This window comes from Furipterus horrens, unplaced genomic scaffold (assembly GCF_987537825.1).
Source record: "Furipterus horrens unplaced genomic scaffold, mFurHor1.1.pri manual_scaffold_17, whole genome shotgun sequence".
In the NCBI taxonomy this organism is placed as follows: Eukaryota; Metazoa; Chordata; class Mammalia; order Chiroptera; family Furipteridae; genus Furipterus; species Furipterus horrens.
In genome coordinates this window covers 98,803,250-98,829,478 of record NW_028327187.1, presented here as the reverse complement: position 1 = coordinate 98,829,478, position 26,229 = coordinate 98,803,250, and the positions used below count along the sequence as shown (strand labels likewise).

The 26,229-nt window shown below is 36.5% G+C and overlaps 1 protein-coding gene across 1 annotated transcript in view; it reads right to left on the bottom strand.

Moving 5' to 3' along the window:
- Window positions 1-26,229, bottom strand: part of DMD (dystrophin) — a 1,939,482-nt gene that overhangs the window by 773,249 nt on the left and 1,140,004 nt on the right. The window contains exon 45 of the mRNA XM_090265340.1: window positions 2,123-2,298. Coding sequence (XP_090121466.1) covers window positions 2,123-2,298 — 176 coding nt within the window. The remainder of the gene's footprint in view (window positions 1-2,122; window positions 2,299-26,229) is intronic.

Below are 26,229 nucleotides of genomic sequence, written 5' to 3'. Positions count from 1 at the left end.
GTGATATGGAGGGTCTGCTGTTGCCCATGCAGCAGACCCCCCCCTCTCTTCGCAGCTGAAGGGTCCAAGGGAAAGACGGAGTCAATACAGCTTGGCTTCAGGTGCGCCGCAGGAGTTGCCGGTGTTGACTACAACGTCAAACCGCCTTAGGGACTCCGGCTCCGGATTTTCTGTCGGGGTTTACTCCCTTAGCCTTTCCCCAAAGAGGGTATTCCAGCCTGAAAACCTCCCTCGGCCACCGCCTCTGTGCTCAAAGAGAGGACACACACATTTTGCCAGGATGCAATCCTGCACTCCACAGTGTCCTTGTCATTCATCAGCAGGTAACCTGGTCACCCAAAACTTTTTCCTCACTCTCTGCCTCATTTCCATAAGGTGCTCTGTGTGGCTGCAAGGGGACATTGTCACCAGCGATGGCTAGCTGACACTTTGACCTGCAATAACACCATGGAGCCAGCCAGTGGGACAAGTCCGCATGTACTCAAACACTATGAGTAAGATATTTAAAAGTAAGAAACAATATATATAGTAAAGAAGAAATAACCCTTTAATCAACTGTATGTACTTTATGAATTTAAGATATTTATTTTTATAGCATGTTATTCAATTTTTCTTAATATTTTCATTCCTTATCTTGTTTTAGACTCTACTGAGTCTAGTTCAGAAATGACATTATACAGGTTTAAATCTGTTCATAGTGTCACCATATCAGTTACTTAAATAATGGGTTAGTTGTGTGTTTAATAGAAGGATTTCAACTTAGGAAAAAAGTAACTTTCTCAAGGAAGCAGTTTAACTAGAAATATGGGTCTTCATGTTATCAATATATAAATGACAGTATTTTCTACATGAAGATTCAAAATAAAATGTTATTAGATAGTGTTATTATTTTTTAACTCTAGCAAGATGTGTGCACGCGTGCGCACATGCCTCCACTAATGCATCTACTGTACAGGAATATAAATTCTATCTACTTTCTGAATATTGTAACAGGAGCAAAGGCAGGAAGAGGAGGTAGGCAAAGACAATGGGCACAATTGCAAAATCTTTCTAATACGTCCTCTCCAAAGACGTTTATCAATGAGTTGTTTTAGCTTTCTGATTATTAAACATTCACCTATTAAGTGGATGAAAGGTAGGAAGCAAGAGCTTGGCAATAGAACTATGTTTTCATTGTTCACAACAATAGTCTGATTGGTAAATAAAAGCCAAGTCCTCCCTTATGAAACAGGAAACATTAGCACTAACAACTGGAAGCATAATACAAAATCCCATTAATAAAAATATCTACGCCTTCCCACTGCAGCAGCATGCATTTGGCTTTCGGTGCTTCTGATGCATTCCAAGGGGAAGTTAAATGATGACTGAGTCAATAATAAGTTTTCTGAGATTTTGTTTTCCCATTTAGATGTGAACATCTTTGGCCAAAGCCCCTCTTCAAGAATGTACTACCAAATAACTAAATGGTAAATATTGCTATCATGTTTTTAGCATCTCAGCCACATTTGTAGCTGTTTAAACATCTAGCCAAAGAGCAGTCTTTCCTATGAAATAGTCCTTTATAATTTCCTTTTCTCACCTTCTTTAACCCTTTGAGTGCCATTCGTAATTCGAAATCCGGATCAACATGAGAAACAGTTATATCAATATATAACCTGAGGTACAAAAAAAGAGAACAAATCATAAAATACAAATTATTCCATTGTTATTTACATTTGTAGCCATTGAAAATAGTTGCTGGGAGCGACGCTGGAACTTTTGGGAAAAATTGTCAGTGTCGCTCACAGCGATGTTGGCACTCAAAGGGTTAAAAATCCATTGGCTCTCAGCTGTTCAAGTTGGAATATACTGAAGACATTCCTATTTAAACAATCATGTGATTTTAAAAACAAACTTGAAAGTTTAAAGTAGCAGAAAAGCACTTTGTACTTTACTGGCAATAATTACCTAGTTCAAAATATGAGAAAAAGAAAAAAAATGCATTATTGCTATTGATTTACTGCTGATGGGCTCCTTAAGATTAGTGCCTTTCATGCTGGTTATATTTCACAAAACCTTTTTTAAAGGACTGCTTACATAGCTCTGCTAGATTTTAAAATTCATATTTTATTTGTCACCCTACCTCTTTTTTCTTTCTGCCAGCTGTTTGCAGACCTCCTGCCACCGCAGATTCAGGCTGCCCAATTTTTCTTGGAGAATACAGGCATCTGTTTTTGAGGACTGTTGAATGATCTCTTCCCCAGTTGCATTTAATACTCTGACAACAATTTGCCGCTGCCCGATGCCATCCTGGAGTTCCTGTAAGATATCAAAAAGGCAAAACAAAAATGAAGCCCCATGTCCTTTTATTTGAGAAAAGGTTAAACAATGTGCTACCACATGCAGTTCTGCTGGGAGAGAGAAAAATAAAAAAAGCTCCATGTGAAAGTTTCTCTATGAAACTGACATATCTATATCCAAAGGATACAAGAAATAAAGACACCTTTTATGTGTTAGTAAAAAAAAGCACCCTCTCAATTCAGCTGCAGTTTTTATATTTGTAAAGCTTGTCAGCTAGAGGATGTAATAATGTCCTACAAATCAATTAGTTGAAAACCTTCTCAAGAGCAAATTCGATTTCTTGTCCCCACAAGGATGTTCCGCGTTTAATAGTCTATGAAGTGTTGTAAAATTTAAACGTGAAAAAAAGTATTTGGATTTCTTCGTGACTGTCAATATAAGAAGTAAAGAAGAAAATACATAGGTTAGCCAATGTATTAAGAAAGAAGAAAAAACCCTCTAGAAATACTTAAACACAAAATCATTACTGTATCAGAAGGAAATTTATTTCAAATTCTGTTACTATCTATGCATTTTGTATTCTAAAACCAAGAAATAATTGCTTTCAGAGGCAGTCTATCAAGAAGTTCCTAAAGTAGAACAAAAAATTTAAAAATAATCTATAGCCACCAGAACATTTTTATGAGTCACTGATGGTGTCAAACTTAAATATCTTCTACTTTTTATTCTGAACGAAATTTTAAAAGTAGAATGTCAGAAAAAATAGTTCCATTTAAGAGACTATCACCAAAAAAGAGGGACTATTACAACCAAATATGCATAGGAACAGAAATGCTTTTTTACCATTAAATAAAAATCACACGCTACCTTTTTTGAAAGTTAATCTAGAATTGGTAAGGCAGTTAAAATAACCCATTATGAAATGTGAAGTTTAGAAAATGAAATAATATGAGAACTTGTGATACCTACCATAGTTAAATCTAAAGGACTCACAAATCCTTATGTACTAATGACAAAAAGTCGGTATGCGGAACACTTTTTTTTTTCCTGTGGGAATTTTATTTATTTATTTTTAAGTATGTTTTATTGATTATACAGTTACAGTTGTCCCAATTTCCCTTCCCTCTGGTCCCCTCCACCTGGTGGCCCCCCTCCCTCCAGTTGTCCCCCCTTTTAGTCCATGTCCATTGGTTGTGCTTATAGTTCTTCTCAACCTCTTCCTGTCTACTCCATTCCCTCCTACTATGCTTCTTAATTCCTGTACCATCTCCCTCCCTTACCCCCTTACCTCTCCCTGCTGACTTCCCGCCAATATGTTCCCTATACCTATAATTCTTTTTCCACTCTCGTTGCCTATTTCAATTTCTCGTTCAATTTCTCGTTTGCCTTTGTTTCAATTCCCTAACTTCAGTTGTTGGTTCTTGTGATGCAGTTTTCATTTACAATGTTCATAGTTTTGATCCTCCTTTTCCTAAACCAGTCCCTTTAACATCTCATATAATAGTGGTTTTGATCTAATGAACTCTTTCAGTTTTGTTTTGTCCTGGAAGCACTTTCTCTGCCCTCCTATTCTGAATGACAATTTCGCTGGATAGAGTATTCATGGCTGTAGATTTTGGATTTTCATTACTTTAAATATTTCTTCCCAGTCCCTTCTCAGAAGTCAGCTGGTAGTCTAATTGGGACCCCTTTGTACATGATTATTTTCTTCTCTCTTGCTGCTTTTAAGATTCTCTCTTTATCTTTAATTTTTGACAATTTGATTATAATGTGTCTTGGAGTGGTTCTCCCTGGGTCCAGTTTTTCTGGAACTCTCTGTGCTTTCTGGACCTGTAAGTCTATTTCCTTCCCCAAGTTTGGGAAGTTCTGCTTTATTATAATTTCACTTAATTTTTCAATTTCTAGTTCTTCTTCTTCACCCTCTGGCAATCCTATAATCCGTATGTTCGATCTCTTATAGCTGTCCCAGAGGTTTCTGATCCTCTCCTAACTTTCCTTGCTTTCTGTTTCCTCTTTCCGCACTGGTTGACTGTTCCTTCTCTATGTTCCGGTTTGTTGGTTTGGTCTCTGGATTTTATTTCCTCACCACTTGTCTTGTATGTGTTTTCATTCTCTTCAGTATGAGTGGCTTTCAATCCTTTCTTGTCTTGTTCCAAATCTTTTGTTAATTCTGTAAGCCACCTAATGACTATAGCTCTGAATTGAGCCTCTGATAGGTTTCCTATTTGTTCATCTGTCAGATTCTTCATCTGCTGCCTGGTGAGCTGCGTCACCGGGATTTCTATAGTTGTCTGCCTCATTTTGACAGATTTGTGTTTTGCTTTGCTTTCTGGGCAGGCTATAGAGGGCAGAGCCTGTATACTCATAACAACCCGGCGACCGGTGGCAATCCACAACCTTTTTCTGGCGCTGTGGCGCTTTGTGTGGGGGCAGGGGTCCAAGATGGATTCCTGCCATTATTCTCTGCTGGGAGACCGGGATCCATCCTCCCGTCCTCTGGGCCTCACCGTCTGAGGCAATGAGGGGGCTGCCTTCCCCAGCGTTGGTGTCCAGAGCTGCAGGGGCTTGACTGCAGCTGGGATTGCTCTCCCTGCTGCTGTCCCTGGTGCTACCACAAACAGTACTGCCCACTTTTGCTCTTCTTACCTGCCAGACGAGCGCCACTGGGTTATACTTCATACGTTGGGCTTCCATGTAGTTTTATTTTCTGGAATTTCTAGTTATCTTTTATTTTGAGGTAGTTGTATTCCTTTCTAGTTGTAGAGGGAGACCGAGCCTGTCAGTCTAAGCCTCCATCTTGGCCGGAAGTCCAGAATGTTTTTCTGATAGATGTGTTTCTAATCATCTAATACCCTCATATGGCCCATGTCCCTTGAGCCAATCCCAAAGCACCCAGGGAACTCCAGAACACGCTTGCCAAATAAATGAATAAATGCCTGTCTTCTGAAACTGGGTCAAATCTCCCTTAGACTTGCCTTCCACATAAACTACTTGATATTTTTTTTTACAGCTGTTGTGTAATATTTTATTAAAACTTTTGGTAGTATAACATTAGCAGTTAAAAGACTCAATAAATCAGCAGAAACTTATAACAAGGTCACAATCCCAGGGACACAGTATCTCACAATGAATATAAAACTACACACGGCTATTGAATTATTCATAAGCTTTTCTCCTGATCATATTCTCTTCAATGTTCATGAGGTTTGCTTTAGTAAACATGTGATATTTCCTGGTAACTAGCTGACTTTACTCCATTACTTACATCTCTGGACAACTTGTTCAGATCATTGTTATACGGCATCATTTTTTAGTAATAGGTATATATTCCTTTATAACAAATTGTGTCTATATTTCTATTATACCATAAATTCCTTGAGGTCAGAGATTGTAGCTTATTCATGACCGTGTCCCTAATGCTTAGCACAAAATCTGGTACATAAGGGGTCTCGAAAAGTATCTGTTGAGTGAATGCATGAATCTATAAATAAAGGACGAGGGAAAGAAGAGGAGGAGGGAGGAATGGAGACGGTCAGTCTCATTATCACCAGAATTTCATTAGTATTAACATGTATCATTGGGCATCCTAGAGATTCAAAGAAGTAAGTACAATTTTCTAGGTTTCAGGCAGTGAGTCATCTAGTTGAGGTTAGACCCAGTTGCAGAGGTGACTGTGTTAAACCTTCTGTATACTGTAGGATACAGAAAGCAAGGTGATCACTATAGGACAGATTGGAAGAGGGATGATCTCAGTGGAAGGATGACAGAAAAGATCTCTGGAGGAAATCTGGAATTTGAAGAATAGATAGGCCTTAGGCACCTGGGAGGTCAGTGTGCTGAGGATGGCAGAAGGCAAGACCTCTGCTGTGCAATGCCCATGACATGACCAGGAACATATGTGTACACTGGGGCCCTATGTCACTATATGAGACTGACAGTTTAGGAAAAGATGTGGTGCTGGGTGTATATTGGGCCTGGGCAGAGATGACTTTGCTTTTTATTATAGAGTTTGCAATTCATCGGAAGGCAACAGAAAATGCCGTAAGTTTTAAGCAAAGGAATGTGCGAACTAAACCTGTGTTTCTGGATACTTCTGAGGCAGAGAGTAGGCGACTGTTAAGGCAGGGACACAGGCAAAACAGCTGGAACAGGAGTCTGAGGGATGGGTATTGGGACCACAGCTCGAGTTTTGACAGTGCACCAGAAAGGAAAGGCTCGAGGTGGCGTAGATGGTTAAGGCAGCATCAACAGGCTTTGGGAACTAGCTGAATTGTGCACTCATGAATGACTACTGAAAGGGGGCAGTCTTTGCCTAAAACACAGAGGAAAAAGGCGATGACTCTAATTTGCACCCACAATGGTGCCCAACACCCACAATGATTAGTAATACTTATTTTAAATGAATGGAGCACCTATTAGGTGTGTGCTATAGAAGTACATCTCAGACTTGAATATGTAAAGAAGAGCTCATTAAATAGTCTATTGCATTTGAGAAGATTTTGCAATCGGACATATTTACATTGTATGATCTACTTTGTTTTCAGTAACAAAGCAAAAGACAGAAAAGTAATGGATCAAAACAGGAAGCCAAAATTTGTACATGCTGTTTTATAGTTAGCCTCTGAGCCTGAAGAAGATAAAATTTGATTCACAAAATTAAATGTAAAATCTCAATTGACTGTATTCACTTAGTGACAAAAGAATTAATTTTCATTCTATAGCTTTTACATATTTTAAGTACTAAATTAATCGCTACCAGTCCAAGCTTTGATATTATATTAATGTTCTGTTGTCATAAGCATCCTTATCTATTGCCCTGGCAATTAACATCTAGTCTTAGTTTTGGACAGAAAGAAAATCATAATTAAATCTATCGGATTACTCATCAGAGTTTGAAAGCTTATTGTGTTTTGATTCCAATATAAAGCATCATTCTTATTAAGTACTGCATAGCAGACTCCCCTAGGGAGATTTTTCAAAATATAAAAACCCGAAATCCCCCCATAAGTGAGTCAGACTCTCTGGGGGTCAGGGGACAAAATGTGTACAAAAGGGATACACTGTTAAAGAAAAGGTAGGCGAGAGATACATGGAGGGGCCAGTGAGCAACAGTGCTTTGTTTCAGAGTTACTGCATTATTCTCAACTTCTTGTATGCTTTTTAAACTGAGAAACGTTCCTAAATTATAGAAAATGACACATACATCTAAGTCTTTCAAGTCTGGTCAAATTGAGGGAAGGGAAAAATTACAGACAAGCAAGAACTGCAGCATTTTTATACAGGGAATAATAGGAGAGACGGAGCCCAGTGTATTATATATGAAAACATTGCAGAAATTTAAGAAGCATACTCTCAAAACTTGTCAAAACTGTGTGAAAACACAATAAATGGAAAATAAAATGTGACAAATGAAGAAAAAGAATAAGCTATGAAGCAGTCATGGGAAATTGTACAACAATCAATTGGATAAGCTACGGAGGAGATAAAGACTCGGAAAACTATCCCAAAGTAGGCAATATAGGAAAATAGAAGACATAGAAAAGTGGGAGAAAAGATCAAGACTAGGGGAAACAGAAAGACAAACCTTCATGCAACACATAGATGGGTCAAGAATTCAATCCTGAGATTTAAAAAATCATTTTGTTAATAATTTATTTTGAACCAGATTAATCATTGACTCAGTTTACTCATTGGTCAAGTGAAAATATGTAATAATATAGTAATACGAGCTCTCAAGATACTTGTGGAGCTGCCAGGTAGAATTTTAACATGTAATTTCATTAAAATATGATGTTAATCTTTTACCTACTGAGTTACACTTTCTGTCCTGCTTAAGATCATCCAGAAATGCTTATCTTTGCCAGTTCCTAGAATCCAAGAATCTGAAAAATAATATCTGGTCATCTTCTCAAAGGTGCATTAAACAAGTCTGCCTCTCTTGTTAATTTTTGGAGTATACAGTCATCCTGTCTTCAGCAATATTAATATGCTCCAGAGAGTAACTTTCAATTTTTATCAGATGAACAGTTTTACTCAGAAGCAACACAAATGGACTAATGCCTGTGGCACAAAGCAGACTCAGCAAGGGGACACATTCAACCTAGTCCACTCGTAGACCTGACCATGCAAGAGCATCTCATGAGGATAGTGACAAGGATTGACAAATGGCTGAAATTGGGGAAATCCAGGAGTTAAAGAGAGTAAGAGAGAGGCAAGAGTGGGAAAATTGTGTGTAAAAATAGAAAGGATTGGAAAGAAGTAAAAAATGGCTTAGAGAAATGGTAGTTTTTGAGAAAAGAAGGAAAGTTGTAGGAGGCAAGAATCAAGCCTGTGGTCAAGAGCCCAGAAAGAGCTCAAGAATAATGCCGACTTATTTAACCACATGGTAAAGTCCAATCATCTGCCTACCAGGCAGTGTCTAAAGAGCCTCTTTGTTCCTGGTCTTTGCAGCTTGCTCTTCTGGTGCTCCTCACACTCAAACTCAACTCCCACTCTATAAAACTGAAAGGCTTTTTGCTTCCTTGACTGTCTTGCTAAGTTTTGCAGGTGAAACTCATTCCTCATCTATAACATTTAGCTTAAATATTTCCTCTTCTACTGGGTATTTAAAGGGTCCAGGGAGAACTGAGTGCCCTTTCACTGTATAGGTATTCATAAAATATTTTTATTTAGTGTCATTCATTGGTAGTATTTACGTGTGTATCAGATTTTGAAGCTGAGGATTAAATAATGCTGAAGGAGTCTTTTCTTCTTTTGGCCATAAAATATGCCTCCAATGTTGAACAGTACCTTAGGTTCAACTTTTATCTAAGGGTATACAGATCTTTTATTAATAATTTGCAAACTAAATTAAATAGAGGATCAATCTCCACAAATGATCACTCAAAAATAAAATGCACTTTTTTTAGCCTATTCTTACTCCTGGTCTTATTTTATTTGCATGTCAGTAAACACTTACTGTGCCTCACTGATAATGCTGAAACCATTTTGGGGGGGGGTTAGTTTGTTACAGGAATTGGAACTAGGAGGGGGTCTTGTTAGATTTCATCTACTACCCTCTTTATATTTTGGTTGCTACAATTCCCCATCTGCTTCTGATAATGGTTCCTATAAAAGAATAGTAGTAATTCCTTCTGAAACTAGAATTAGACTGTTTCTTTTCTAAATCAAGCATCCTGCCAATGAACTAAAGGAAAATTATGTACAATAGCATTTTTTTTAAAATGGGACATGTATCTAATATCAAATGACAATGAAATTCCCTTTGGGTGTGTTTATCTGATCTACATCATAATGATATATACATTCATTATTACTGCTGTTAACTTGATACCAAATTAATTCATCATCAAACAGCTTTAAGTATTACACGCTTTGTAAGGTTATCTCAGATTTTTGTTTCTTTCTTTCCCAAGAAGTAATGCCCAGAGCAAAGCAAAACAAAACAAACAACAACAAATTAAAAAAACAAAACAAAACATATATTCCTCAATTTCAGGCAGAGATTCTAAAGTCAGGGGTCGGGGGTAGTATATGTGTTAAGTCTCTGCCCTCAGGGATCTGAAACTAAAGGTTGTAAGTTACATTTGCCCTCAAACATGTTTGGGCATTAACACTTTCATCCTTTGGATGCCTGTTGGTGGGGCGTGCATATATGTTACCATTCTCTGAATACATTTAAATCAGTGGCTTCTGCTTTAAAGAAAACTGTTGTTATAAAGTACAAAACTTTGCTAAGTTAATGGGTTTTACTTTGTTAAAATCAATGTTAGGCCTCTCTAGGTTCACAGATTTCTTCAATCCTTCTTGGCGTCTAAATTATTCATTAGAACTTCAGGAGAACAACCTGGGAACATTTAGGAGCTGTTTTTCTCTCCATTTACTTAGATTTGTTAAGGAAACAAATTGACCTTTCTCTGATCAAAAAGAAGGCTCTTGTCTGTGACCACGCTTGCTTTCTTATAAAGTGGTCCTGGTAATAGAACACACGACTTGGACATAAAATTCTTTCTACATAATTACTAGGATGGTTTTATGTGAGATATTTCATCAAAGAACATATTGCACACAAACAAACACTGGCCCTTAAGAGAGGAAATTTGAGAGGAGGTACAGATCATTTTTAAATTCCTTATTCTTCCTAGAGGTATTATATCAATTTGGAGCCTCACGCACATTTATTCAAAAGCCTTTTTGGTGGATAGAAAAGATGTGGTGAATGCTTGGAAAAAGTAACACTGTTGTTTTTAAGAAGCAAGATGATGTGTAAATGGTATTTATTAAGGTTTAATCTCGTTGGCTCTGAAAAGCTATAGTTCCATATTGGTATTTGCCATGCTCACCAAATATGTCCACTGAGTGACTTTGACTAATCTGCCACTGACTGACTGCCTCCCATAAGCCGGGCACGGTGCTAGGTGCTGGTCATCGCTGGCTTCAGAAGTGGATTGAAGAAGCTCTAGGGTAGCAGTAGGGAGATCGAATAGGAGAGATCAATGTAGTTAAGGTGAGGGAAAGTTGGCAGCGTGGATTGGGGAGGCAATGCTAGCAACAGAGGATGTGGATGGAACCAAATGATGTTTGGGAGGTAAACAGGTAGGATTTAGCCATTCAATGGAGATGTGAGTGAAGAGACAGCTATAAACTGGGCAGTTAGAGATCCCGGACTGAATGTCAGAGGGAAATTACAATTGAAGTATAACCGAGATCCTTCTTGGCAGAGCTAGGTCTAAGATCTGTGATGTGAGTTTGGCTCTGAATGTGATTGGCATCTCCATTTTCACAGAAAACTTCATAGAGAAGTTCAAAGGTAACATTCATAATCCAAACATATTTTGGGACCTCCTGGTTATTTGCATGGCAATTGCTACATAAGAAAGTGAGAGCATTAATGTTGTCATTGACCCTTGCTACCTATCTCTAGAACTCCATGTTTTATTTTCATTTACTGGTGAAGAGATCAATCAGTCTTACAATGTACATAATGTAGAAAGTTGAAAGGCAGTTTGGTTTCCCACAACATCTGAAAGACAAGGACTGTTCTCATGAAGCTGCTTGTAAACCAATGGGCATAAAAGCACTGGAAAGAGCAAGGTGGTCTTCTCTGACTTGACCATTTTGGTCAACATGCACCATGTTCCGGGGATCTTCCCAGTGGACCAGAATTGCTTTTGTGTTTAATAAACCTGGGAGATCTCACTGGCTCAGCTAACTCATCATAGTCCCACTGAGTCTATTGCTTCTCTCTCTCTCTCTCTCTCTCTCTCTCTCTCTCTCTCTCTCTCTCTCTCTCTCTGTCTCTGTCTCTCTCTCTCTCTGTCATCCTCCTCTTCCTCTATCCCTCCTCCTTTCTTTCTTATTCACTTGTTCATCTGTTCACTTGTTCAGTATGTCCACGTATTGCACGCTGCTGCGGAGGGGCATCCACACTGCATTGGTTTATTTCTACATTGGCACAGCCCACAGCAGAATGAAGGGCTGCAAAAGGGCCATTGCCTTAAAGAGCTTGCTCGATGACCATAATCAGAAAGAACCCATGGGATATGTGTGTAGCATATTAGTCACTTACAAGGCAATTTTCAACCCAGCTTCTGATCTGGGAAGCCTGGGGGTGGCTAGGAGAAAGAAGAGGGAGAACTCAGAGCACACATTGTGATCAGCCTAAGCTGGGAAGTGGAGGTGGGTTAGGTTCCCTGGGATCTGCTCACACGCAAATGGAGAAGCAGTGTGACACCTTAGTGGTGGCCTGGAATGATTCTGGTTCATGATAAAACCATTTTATCCCTTTGTCAAATATTTAATTAAGTTAACAAATAAAAATAAATACCTTCTCCAGATGTGTCGCTCAGAATTAGATTGCTTTCATCAACGTGGGGGGGGGGCAAAAGAAGGTTTACAGTTGTGAGTATGCAAAACACAGAATTTATTCTTTATATTATTACTTATTAATGATTGTATCATTTCCATATGGATAACTGTAAACCTGTACAGTTTTTCCCCACCCTGTACTATCTGTAAGCCTAGTCATGGCCTCTCATTTTCCCTCATGATCCCCCTAGCCCCCTCATTAGCATCCACCTCCCTACTCATATATCTACCCTGGCTTCTGTCAGTCCATGCCCCCATCAGTCATAGCTCTGCAACTATCAAACAACACATTTTGTGTGTGCTTAAAAATGGATGTTTAAATAAATTGGATGGAAAACAAAACAAACAAACAAACAAAAAAAAACAACAACAAAAAACTAATGGACAAACATGATTTAACAACATGTTAATGTTCTTTAAAAGATCAGGAATCACTTGTCCCTTAACAAGACCCTTCTCTTATGTACTCAAAGGAATTCTATGTGCTTTAGCTGTGACATAATCGCTAAGTGACTTCGATACAGGTAAACTTTTCAATGCAGGTAAGTATTCTCTTCAATGAGATTCACTCCAACAAATATTTAGGTAGCTACTCTCTATCTAATGCCTTTATGATGGCAAATAAGCTTGCATTTTTCTGTCAATACTCCGTTGAGCACAGCAAGCAAATAACTACATATGATGCTGTATTATAATGTAGCTACACAGGTCCTGTGTGAATAAGGTAAATCAATGAATGGTGTGATGGTGTGTATAAGTATGTGTGTATACGTGTATGTGTCTGAGTTTGGGGAGATGGTCAAGAACAGAAAGACAGAGGTTGTGGGAATTAAGATTATAAATGCCTGAGGAAAGTTTTTTTTTTTTTTCTTCCATTTTTTATATTACCGGACACTGCTAGACATTCCCTACCTTAAAATATTTGTTGATGAAATTGAGTATAAAACTAGGCAAGATATCACAGTACTCTTGAATGGTTTCCCATTGGAGAAAGGTTCAAAAGTAAAAATCTGAAACACATACAACAGTCTAGTATGGAAGAGAGGCACTACAAAATAACTGTGCTTTACGAAAGTCTTATCTCTTACCACAAGTAACAAGCTATCATGGTAAGGTTTAGTTTCTCAGGCTCTTGAGAATGAAAAGGCCCAGAAATAAGATAAAGAGGGATAAAAAACAGATTTCTGTGTCTAACATCAACTAATTAATTTGTAGCGTTTAGCTTAGATTACAGAACCCCCCTAAGACATCAACTAAAAATCCACCTCTAAGCATATTTTGGGTCTCACTAAGCCTTTCATGTCCCTCTTGCCAAGTTACACAGGCATTAAACATAAGCTACTCCTTTTTAAGCCTTAGTTTCTGGGTTAGCATTCTTATTTTCCAACTCATTATCTGTTGTATGGTAATGTTCTCCTCCTTCATGGAATTGTATGAGAAGGAAAGATGATTTTAAAAATCCTGTATATCTTGTTGACTGAACATATCCCCTGGAAATCAGACAGCTCAGGCACAAGAATGGGTTCTTTCCATTATTAGCGTATTTGTACAATTATCAACAATTTGTATCTTATTGAACTATGCATTGTACAAACCAGAGGAACCATAGAATAAAACATCCAGACAACTTAAGCCTTCTGTTAAAACTTCTGGGATAATCCATGTGAATCCCTAAATGATGAGAGATAGTTATAAAAACGAGATGAAAACCAACTATAGTGGTTTTGATTTTCTTATAAATCTGATATATGTAGAGGAAAAGAGTCAATTATCAACTGTCAACACACATTCAATTATCAATGGTTAATGTTTTCTACATTTTTTACCTCTAGTGAAACTTCCGTCTTAACTATTGCCTAGCATTTCATTCCATTTTCATTGAACCTAAACCTCAAAGGAAGCATTCTCAAGCCAATTCTTACATCACACTGAAGTTGGTTCCTTTTGGTGACATCATTATTTATTTAAATGACATCTGTATTCTCCCACTTACTGGCCTGGATACTACCAGTTCACCTGTGTTTTATCCCTTTCTTTTCCCTCATCCAAGTTCTGCTGATTATGGTACAGCCCCTGCCCAGGTGATTTCATCATCGCTTCCTCCCCACTCTGATAATTCAGCACAATTCACCTGTGTTAGTAATACACCCTCCTAATTATTTTCCCTCAACCCTTCTCCCACATATTCTGTCCAGCTTAATCCTCCTGATGCACAGCTCTGGTGGTGAATTTCCTGCTCAAACACCCATACTGAATCCCCAGTACCTGCCTCATGAAATCCTAAGAGTTTAACATTCAGAACCTCCTAACATTCCTGAGAGAAACCTTTCTGGGCTTCTCAGAATGACCCTCCAATTCTTTATTCCTGCTACAGCACAACCAAACAACCCACAGTGATATGTTGGCTATTCCCCAGATCTTTGCTCATTCTCTCCATTATGAATTCCCTCACTTCTACTTATGCAATCCACTTCAATCTACTAGAACATGAGCTAGCCACACAGGAAAAGAAAGCATGAAAAACAAATTACATGGCAGAGTCTGAATATTACACAAAGTATCTTGCCAGATTGCAATGATGAATTAAATTTAACAGGTTCAAATTTTATATAAGAATAAACTGCCTTCCCTTCTAAATAAATGTTTCATCTTATTTAAATTGTACTTCTATTAAGAAACATGAACAATATCACTTTCAAGTACTTTTGTCTCTTCTCCCTTAAACACTACCTTAGCTGTGTTAACCACGAAGTCATCCAACAGATGCTAATTCTTTCTCATCCACTTCACAAAGTATATATAGATGTCTCTTATGCAAAAAAGGAGCTTGGAAAGGCTGATTGCCAAACCCCAGTCATGTGCAGACAGAATTTAAAGGGGTTCAGAAGACTAATCAGGTTATATGGGGACAGACTTAGTAAACCATCTGAGATATTATACTATTTGCCCTTTTATCCCCACACATGATGATCAATTTGGACAATCTATAAGACAGGTAAAGCGACATCTGTCTTTCGGGATAGCGTTTGTGTATGTGTGGTGTGGTATGTTTATTACATTCAGAAGTGTGTGTGTGTGTGTGTGTGTGTGTGTGTGTGTGTGTGTGTTTAGGGGATGTAGTGATCCCATGATCTTAAATTAAAAAAAAAAAAGTCTCAATAGGCCCATGAGGCTTTCAAGAATAAAAGTTTGACAATGTATAGCAAATGACCCAAATGAGTATTTTTTAAAAGGGTGTTGTATGACAAAATGCATGTCACTATACAGAAATCCTCAAATGGGCTCAGATTCTAAATGTGTATGAACACAGAATGGAATAAGGGACACATAACTGAGGGCAAATGGTAAAATATTTTTTAAAACTTTTTATTTATTGATTGATTTTAAAGAGAGGAAGGGGAAGAGAGAGAAACATCAATTTGTTTTTCTATTTATTTATACATTCTTTGGTTACTTCTTATATGTGCCCTGAGGGGGGATCAAACCTGCAACTTTGGCATATAGAGACAATACCCTAACCAATTCAGATATCCAGCCAGGGTCCAAATGTTAAAATATTAAAAGGAACAATATTGACCTCTATAAATAGTAAGGAAATGCTGAGCCTGGAATGAAATGAGACTCCTGATAATCTTTAAACAACACTCAACCCATTTTCACTCCCATTTAGAGAAAGAATAATCTCAAAGACATAGATTCACTGATTGGGGCTGAAGAGGGAAGGGGAGAGATAAGAGATGGTAGAGAAAGCAGAAGTGCTCAGCTCCCTCGCTCATCTGCTTTGTCAAAGAGAATGTGCATCAGACTGGAAAAGCCATACCTGCGGGAGGAAAATGAGCCCAACATAGGTGAGGGAATTTTAAAAGAGCACCTTGCTGCTCTAAACGAGCTACTACAATCTTTGGCCACAAAGAACTTGCACAATACAGTCCTACTCTGCTGTTAGTGGTCTTTGAGGGACTCTTTGAACACTGGAGATGGACAAATGCCATCCCAATGTTCAAAAGAAGGAAAAAGTTACTGCAACTGGTTTCCATCTATTCCTGCTGAAGAGCATTTCTGGGTGATTGAATGAGGAGCAAACAAATAGTTGTTAACTAAGTCAACGTGAGGTGGCTCACCTGGGTTTGCATGGTCACTTGTTCTTAGGGCGGGAGTGAGGGCCTGTGTTTGTGATTTAATTGCTTCTTCAATATGAAAACTGAATTTCTCATTTCCAGGCCACTTAAAATAACTTCTCATTTCAGTTAAGAGAAATTTCCCCAGTTCCTAAAATGAAGTAACTTCATTTTGTTCTCCAAGGATCAGCACAATGTGCCTATCACCTGAACAAATTCAAGGACCTTTTTTTGGCTAGCAACGACAACAGAGAAAGACCTGATGCATTAACCACTCTGCGTATCTGACACAGCAAAAAACACATTTCCTTTACGAAGACCAGAACGAGAGGAAAATAAGATGTGGGAGAATTCAAGAATCTACTTAGGAGGACACTTTCTGAAAACAGATGTGTGTTAGACTAGATAAATATCCAAAAAAAAAAAAAAAAAAAGTTAACGGTCATCTCTGGAGGATGAGATTAATGGTGATCTTAATTCTTTTTGTTTTCTTTCATCATTTGGATATCTTTGTACAATGAAGAAGTATACTTCTTTAATCAGAAAAAATGCTATATTTGTTTGGAAAATAAACTATATAATCTTACCCAAACAAATACTTTATCTGGATATTTTTTACTTAAGAGTGAAAGAACAAACAAAATTGCCTTTCCCAGTGCTATATTTTAATTATTTAACTGCAATATTTTTAAATAATGTTATCTCATTTTACCTACTAAGATAATAGTGCCGGTAAATATGGTTCACGACATTACTTGTTCAAGTAGATGCTAATAAAGTTACTTATGGTTACAGGCATGCACAGTGCACATAATACATCCAAAAATCATATATCATCATCATAATAATACATCACTTCTCACATAATGTTATTAAATGCTTCCAATCTCATTTAGTAGCTTTCCTTAATGGTATTTTTCTACACATCAGTTTTGAATAAATCAGTATCTACCACAAAAACATCAAGGGAGATCATTAAAAATTCCAAGATTTAGTTTACTTGATTCCCTATGAACATGCTGCCTTTTATAAAAACTGAGAAAAATACTCAAGTGAAGACAACTTAGAATTATTATGGCAGAGATATTTTAGAAAAATAGCTGGAAACAGCTCCAATTTTGTTTTGATATTCAAAGTAAAAAGCTAATAAGGACTGTCATGATTTGGAGGCATTTGTGTGAAACTCCCCCTTTACACCATCCTCTTCCCATATGTATGATCTTTTTTTCTTATTCTTGGCCTTAATACAAAAATTTTAGTCTGTATCCCCCTTGGTTCCATTTTTTTTCTATTAATCCTTCATTTTATACTTTGAAATTTTGTTATACACTGTCTCAAATCCTTTATGGATTAAAGAAGGGTATAAATCAATAAAACCTACAACTCAATTTGCTCCTTTAAATAAGCATTTTGGAAGTTTTAATCACTAAAGACAAACAAATACGATTAGTTTCGTACTCTACATTTAAAGCAATAACACATCCTCAACATAAAAAGAATGTTGGCCCTGGCTAGTGTGGCTCAGTGGCTTGAGTGCTGGCCTGCAAACCAAAGGGTCACCAGTTTGATCCCCAGTCAGGTCACATGCCTAGGTTGTGGGCCAGGTCTCCAGGTGCAGGCGTGTGAGAGGCAACCACACATTGATGTTTCTCTCCCTCTCTATCTCCCTCAAGTCCCCTTTCTCTAAAAATAAATAAATAAAATATCTTAAAAAAGAGAATGTTTTAAAGAAAAAAAAAGAGGAAGAGGATAAATCTGAGACATTTACAGTATTACAGATCAGCAATAAGTTAAGTGTCTACCTACTTATCTCTCCTGATATTATCCTTTGTTCAAACCAGGAATGGCAGTTATCATACAGAAAATCTGATTGGGCCGAATAGGCCAAGATATTATTATTATGCTAAGAGAATTATTACAGTTATGTTATTATGATATCTTACTCTCATATATTTTATAAAGTGCCATTGATTTGAAATCCACACAAATATATAATCTGAACAAAAAATGTGTTACTATCCCCATGTTAAAGATGACTGGTGGTGATGGTTTCACGGATGCATACTTATCTCCAAAATCATCAAGTGTATACAATAAATATATAGAGCATTACATGTCAATCATACCTCAGTCAGTGGTTCAAGAAAGAGGAGTATTTGGGAGCCTAAATAACTTGTCTAAGTCTTCCTGCAGGTATCAGACACAAGACTGGGCTCCAGATTATCATCACATTTCAGAGATTCCTAATACTACATATTGCCTTCCTTCTGACTCAAGTATTTAGATATTACAGAGCTATGTCATGCAGAGACATAAAAAGTGGGACAACTGTAATAGAAAAACAAACAAAAATTTTTAGTGGGGGAAAAAATGAAAGCAAAATAAATTAATAAATGAGCCAGCAAATCCACCCTACCTCCCCAAAAAACCCCTCACATGTAGGAAAGAGAAAAAAAAAAGTAGAAAATACACAAAATTGTAAAAACTCTCTAAACATTTAAATTGTGAAAATAATAAATCAAATATTTCATTATTATAGTTCTTTTCCTTGGGAGAATCAGCTTATTTGATACGGGTTTAATTATTAAGCTATTGTCTATTTTGATAACATTCATATCTTCAATTAAACATAATCATCACGTGAAAAAATAATATGGACCAAAATTATGAGCAACATCAACCCAGAATGTGATCGAAGCTGATTCAGAGAGGACCATGTCAATCCTAGATTAGATTACAAGTTTTTGTGAAGCTGCTATATTAGAATGTCACGCTGACATGAGTCTTGATAATGTACTTAGTAGTTAAAATATGCAGAGTGAACATTTGTGTAGAGTTCATTGCATATAATTTTGCTTTCCTTTCAAACAAGAAGGTGAGTGATGCAACTGTGGTATTTTTGTTGTTAAACTTAATGAAAATTCTGTCCACTATCAATCCAATGGATCTTTCTTGTTGTTGCCCAAACAAATACGCTCAGAAGTAATTTATTTTTTTATTGAAAAGTCCTGTACTAACATTATGAAAAAATACAAACAAGGCTCTAATGTCTTTCAGATGCACTTGCTGGCAAGACATACACCCAAGGGTAGGGGAAGCTTTATTCTTCCATCTATATTATTGAGGTTACATGGACAGACCGGGTGTTGTACAGATGGGCAAGTTTTTGAGCTAGCATCTTTCAGTAAATAATTCTGGCCAATGTTCATAAATGAAAATGTGCATATTACCTTTTTCTCTATTAAAATAGAAGTTTGATGAGGCTCATCTGAAATTTTGATGTAACAGTATGATGTCTACCCAGGCCAACAGTAATGTGGGATGATTTGTCTCAATGTGGCTTTGTAGTATTAGGTCATAATGTGATAATGACAGGCCCTGGAAACCACATGGCATGCCATAAAAACTAATGCTATGTGCAGAATAATTTCGTTTGCTAAGTATTTAAAATCATATTTTATTTTAATGATCACCATAAAGGTTAGAAACAATGTGAATGAATGAATGTGGTGATAAGTTACTATTATTTCTTTAAAAAACCCCACAAAATAGAAATAAGCTCAGAAAAGACCATAAACATTAACAATTTTATATTCTATTATTCTTAATTCAGCATATGAAGCTCATGTGGTTGAAGCTCTGCCATTCTAACAGAAAGCCAAAAACAAAACTTCTGCATGATGATTCAGAACTCTTTGCACATCTCAAGACATTCTCTATTTGGCAATTTTAGCAATATTTAAAAAAAAATGTCCCACTCCCCAGAATGAATGATTTTGGAGAAGAAGTTGCTTTGAAAATTCCATGGTCTTTTTTAAAATATGAAAATCAACATTTAGGAAAATATTTATGTTGCCCCCACACAATCTCAAAATATAAATCAATCTGGGCATAGTCAAACAATGAACACACAGGCATGTGTATACGCACACACTGTGGTAAACACTATGAAAGGAAAATGCAGGATGCTGTAGAGAAAAATGGAGGAAATGTGCAATAATTGGAGAATTGTTAGAGAATGTTTTAGGTGGCCTGCAATAGGCTTTTGGGATGAGGTTATTGAAATGGAAATGTGCAAAGAATGACAGTTAATTATCTACCTGATGGAGGAAATAGGTGTGTGAAGTCCCCTGGTCAAGAAAGGGTTTGAACTGTGTAAGCAAAAAGCTGGAAGAAAACAAAAATAGCTGGAGCCCCTTAGGTGCAAGGGACAGTAGCATAAAATGAATTTCAATGTACAGATTCATGAACAAGGATGGTCATTGTCACGAACCAAATTTGGAAACAATTCAAATGTCTAATAATGTGGAGTAGAGTTAATTATTTACAGTAATAATTTGGACTTTATTACGTTGTATTGTAAAATTAAAAAATGAATACTGGATGTAATTATTAAATAAAATATAAAGGAAACAGTCAATAACAGGATAAAATAATATATGTAATACTATTCTATTTTTTAATAGAAAAAAACTGAAAGCAGTTAAAACCTATTAAGGGCAATATATGGGGAGAAAGACCATGAATTTTTTTTTTCCATTTTTAAGTACTTTTATGCATTTCCAAAATTTTTGACATTGAACTTTAAATATTATGGGCAAAAATAAAATATATCATCAAGGGCCTTTCTCTAAATATTAAAAATAATCTTAAACAAACACAGAATTATAGTATTGTTCTGTGTATGTTCACACAGAGGAAAATACTCAGTGAGACAAAATGTCTGAATCCTGTTGACTATGACAGAAAGGAAGCATCTACAGATACATGTGTGAAGAGGAAAGTTATCTATCTGTCTGTGTGTGTGTATTTGTCTGTCTCTGCATCTGTCTATCATGAATAGGAGACGTTTAAAATAGTATTTGCTACTGAGCTATTATAAAAAAGTCAGCAAATCCCTTATAAGGCCCAGTATGATTTGTCAAACAATAAGACCTTTATATGTATTCATGAGTGTGGGAGGAAGAATACATAAATATACATTTGGTGGAAAGATTCAGCTGACCACTGCCCTTAAATCAATTTGCTTTATCAGCTTCTCTTGGTAAAGGGAAAGACTGACAAGATCACAACCCTATTCAATACTGTGGTCTTTATACTCAAAAATCTCTCTCCTCGTTATGTCTGTTCTGCCTTATGCAAGTACACAATTCTTTTTAACAGAGGTGATAATAGTACTAATAAAAAACTAGTACATATTTTGAAAGAAATATTTTAGTAGCAACTCTTACTTACTGCTTATTTTCTAGCATGCGTCTAAATAACTTAGTCATTTAGTAACAGATTCAATGTAATCCCTATTAAAATATCAATGACCTCCTTCTCAGAATTAAAAACAAAAAAATAGTCCTAAAATGTAATATGAACCAAAAAAAGACTGGGAATGGACCAAGAAACCTTGAGAAAAAAACAAAGTAGGAAGTATCATGTGCCCTGATTTTAAACTATACTAAAAAGCTGTAATAATCAAAATAATATGGTACTGGCATAAAAACAGATATATAAATATAGATCAATGGAATAGAATAGGGAGCCCATAAATAAATCCTCGCTCATATGGTCAATTAATGTATGACAAAGGAGGTAAGAAGATACAATGGGGTACAGACATTCTCTTTAATAAGTGATACTGTAAAAACTAGATACATGTAAAATAATGAAACTGGGCCGCTTCTTAGGCCACATACAAAAATAAACTCAAAATATATTAAAGACTCGAATGTGAGACCTGAAATCATAGAATTCCTAGAAGAAAAGATGGGCAATAAAATCTCAAGACATTCCTCTTTTGGGATATGTCTCCTTGGGTGAGGGCAACAAAAGAAAAACAAATGGGACTATGTCAAGCGAAAAAGTTTTTGCATAGCAAAATGAAAAGAATCTTCTGAATGGGAGAAGATATTCACAAATGATTATACAATCAAAGGTTAATATCCAGAATATATAAGAAACTCATACAACACCCAAAAATAAACAATGCAACTAAAAATGAGCAGAGGACCTAAACAGACATTTCTCCAAAGAGGACATACAGATGGTTAATAGACATAAGAAAAATGCTCAACGTCACTAATCACCAAGGAAATGCAAATCAGAACCACAATGAAATACCACCTTACCCCTGTCAGAATAACTATCTTAAAAAAACCAACAAACAGTAAGTGCTGGGGAGGGTGTGGAGTAAAGAGAACACTTTCACACTGTTGGTGGAAATGCAGATTCGTGCATTCCACTATGGAAAACAGTATGGAGTTTCCTCAAAAAATTAAAATTAGAGCGACCATATGACTAAGCAATTCCCCTTCTGAATATTTATCCAAAGAAAACAAAAACACTAATTTGAAAAAAGAAAATAAAAATATATACACCCATATGTTCATGGCAGCATTTTCTATAGCTAAGATATGAAAGCAACCTAGGTGTCCATCAATAGATAAATGGATAGAGAAGATGTAGTATGTATACATAATGGAATGTTAATCAGCAATAAAACGGTGTGAAATCTTGGCATTGTGACAACATGGATGGACCTAGCAGGTATTATGCTAAGTGAAATAACTCACAGAAAGACAAATACTGTATGCTTTCACTTACATGTGGAATTTTCAAAAAATAAAAATAAAACAAACAAACAAACAAAACTGAAGCAAATCCATAGATGCGGAGAACAAGCTGATGATTGTCAAAGGGTGATGGGTAAAAAAGTAAAGACCAGGCGGCTAAAATAAGTAAACAAACAAGTGAGAAATCTCTAAAGGTAAGATTTGTACTGCCTTGTTTGCGAAAACAATATATTATTTAGAAAATCAAACTAAAGAACTTATTACATAGTTATCTACATTGAAAATTGTGCTTTATTACAGAATGACAGGTGATTGATTTGATGCAAAGTCCAGAGGAGTAAGCTTTAGAAGACAAAACAATTTGTCCATTTGTCAGTTATGCAACTTCGAGCAAGTCATTTGAGCTCCCTCGGTTTATTCATTTGCAAAATTAAAAAAATAAGCACCTACCACCTACTCTTGCTGTGAGGATGGAATGAAATCTACCTAGTGAGCACCTGGTTCTTACATTTCAATTTCTTTTTTCCCCCCAGCTCTGAGATGCATTGTTGATAAAAATTATCTTCTAAAAATTGATTTATACCTATGTTTTCAGGAGCAGTTTTTATTTTGTAATGTGGGATGCTGGTAGAATTTGCTGGGGACTGTAAATCAGCCTTAAATTGCAAGTGATAGTTACCTGCTGTCCTTACTAGATACTGATTTGATCCAGAAGCGCTGTAGGATTGCAAGTTCCTCATTGCCTTTTAATCAATTTTTAAAGATTTTGGTTCCAACAAGGAGAATGGCCAATGTTGATGCAGCCAGATTTTCAGAGCCTCCTTTGCACATAAATGCTTGGTTTTGACTTCCCCAAGTAATAATTGAGACGAAGTTTTCCCTGTGATATGTGTTCGCACTGGATCAGAAATATCTGTCCATGCCTCTAACATGAATGAACGGGTTTTTGACAAGCCTGAGAGACGTTTCTGGATCTATTCCCTTCTCCTGCGGATGGCAAAATATTTGCTGTATTATATAAAAGGGAAACTGAGCCCTGCACCAAGGGGATCACTTTGTGTCCTTAATAAAGAAAAATTGTGCTAACAAGAACTAGGACAAATGCCAGAGCCTGCTTGTATTGACCCAGCTTCTGCTGCAGCAGGTAATATACATCTATCCTGGGTAACATTCAACCCATTGAAAGTGGCTTCCTTGTTACTGTGAATTACTGTTATTGCCAGGATAAGTTTCTTATCACAGGCTTTTGACTATGGAGATTCAAATCATCAATTGACTGAACAAACAACAGTTGCCAAAGGAATATTTGGAAGTTTATTTATGTCTTGTTTTGAAAGAACTATATTGTGACTGAATAGACCACTCAATTAATCTTTAATACAATAAGCAAATGCATTTAATTGGGGGGGGGGCGCATCTTAGTGACTTTCATGTATCAAGGGCTCTAATGTCCTGTTCCTATTTTTCTCACCCTGTGTATTCACATAACATTTCTATATTCAGTTTGGCCAGGTGCTGAGAGGTATTTTTCATCACTAGGAATGGATAATAACTGGAGAGTCCTATAGATTCATTTCAGCCCATCATTCCGTCTAATTTCAAATGTATGCTTTGAAAAGGGTCTACATATTGTAGGTGTCTAGCGGGCAGAGAAAACAGTACTTCATGTTAGTTTTCCTTTGTACTTAATTTCAAAGCACCTAAAGTTTTCAGGTATGTCTGAAGTGTTGTCTTACAAAGTATTATATTGCCTTTGGCTTAGGACATCAGCTGGATGAAGATGGCAACAAGGTTTGTGCAAGTAAAAAAAAATAACTCACCAGAAAAAAATTCTATTTAAAAATAATAACATTAAGATCAATACTATTGTCTTACATTCCTATAGTATTTTGCAGCTTATAAAGCATGGCAATAAATTTTAAAAACTTTTACACATTAATACTACGAAATATTGGGGCCATCTTTTATAGCTACTGTATTTTGTGATTATGAAGAGTAACCAGTGATATTTAGAGAAATTCTATTAGTCAGGGTTCTCCAGAGAAACAGAACCAACAGAAGTTACAAACATTCAGTAACACACTCCCAGGCCTACGCAGAATGATGTGGGACCAAACGTCTGGGCATCCTGTGGCCCAGTCAAATCGACACCTAAAATTAGTCACCACACATATTAAGCTGTGATTGTTATTACGCAGATCTTTCAACTTCTAGTCCAATGTAGTTTTTCTTTATACTACATTAAATTTGTTAGGCAAATGTTCTTACAGCAGATTTGGAGGACAGTCCATTTCTTTAGGTCATAGATCATGCCTTATTCAATGGATGGGGAAAACTTCAAAGCATCTATTTGACAGACCTTGAGCAGTTGCTATCTGCTACTAGAATACAAGAAAAAAGTGGCAGCCAATGTTTAATGGGCAGAGGGGATACAGGAGAAAAACACGAACAGGATATATTTCCAACCCAGAAATAATTACGTAAACAGTAAGGAATATAATTCCAAAAAAAAAAAAAAGAAATCTAAAATTTGAGGAATTTTTTTTAAGGGAAACTTAGGAAGTATTGTTAAATTGCATATTCATTGCTTGGGGGAAACGTGCCTTAACCTTAGAGACATATTCATAGGAAAAACTGTACAAAGAAGTCCTCTTCACGTTCTCAGTGAGGGTGATCACTTCGATGTGCTTTCATTAGAAGACACAGACAAAAAATAAAATAAATTTGGTGCTGAATATCTTCATATTGTAAGTGAGAGGTACAAAAATACACTGCAGGAAACCGCTTTGCCATTTTTACTTTTTTTCCAGCTAAAGGCGTCACAGTCCTTTGGGGTGAAAATTTTACATGACTTAAAATGTTCTTTTATTAGATAGTTCACTCAAATAGTTCCTCCTGTAGTCAACCTTAAGGCATCATTCTGAAATAACATTTTTCCCCTAAAGTGTGTTATTATCCATTATTGTACCAGAGTAGCAGGTAAGTGTGCTAAGAAAGTACATTTTCTGCTTGTCATTGCACATTATCATAGTCACCACACTTGTAGAGGGACAAGACTTAAGGTCTTCCCTTTAAATATAATACCTCTATTTTCCTTTCTCTAAGCTTTCTGGCATTTCACACAAGATATAGTATACTACAAACACAAAATTAAGCTGTGATTACAAGAAAACAGTATAATAAATTAAGCAGGATACTTAAAAACTTAATGGCTCAATTACTCAAATCTTTGTGGAACAGTGTTAATAGCACCAAAATTTCTTCAGATTGAACAGACAAAGGCATTAATAGCTCAGGTCAGTGAGTGTTTACTGAATTCCTACCATGTACAAAGCAATCTAATAAATCTGTAGCAAAATAAATATAAGACTAGTTTATTACTCTCTAGAAGCATAACGTTA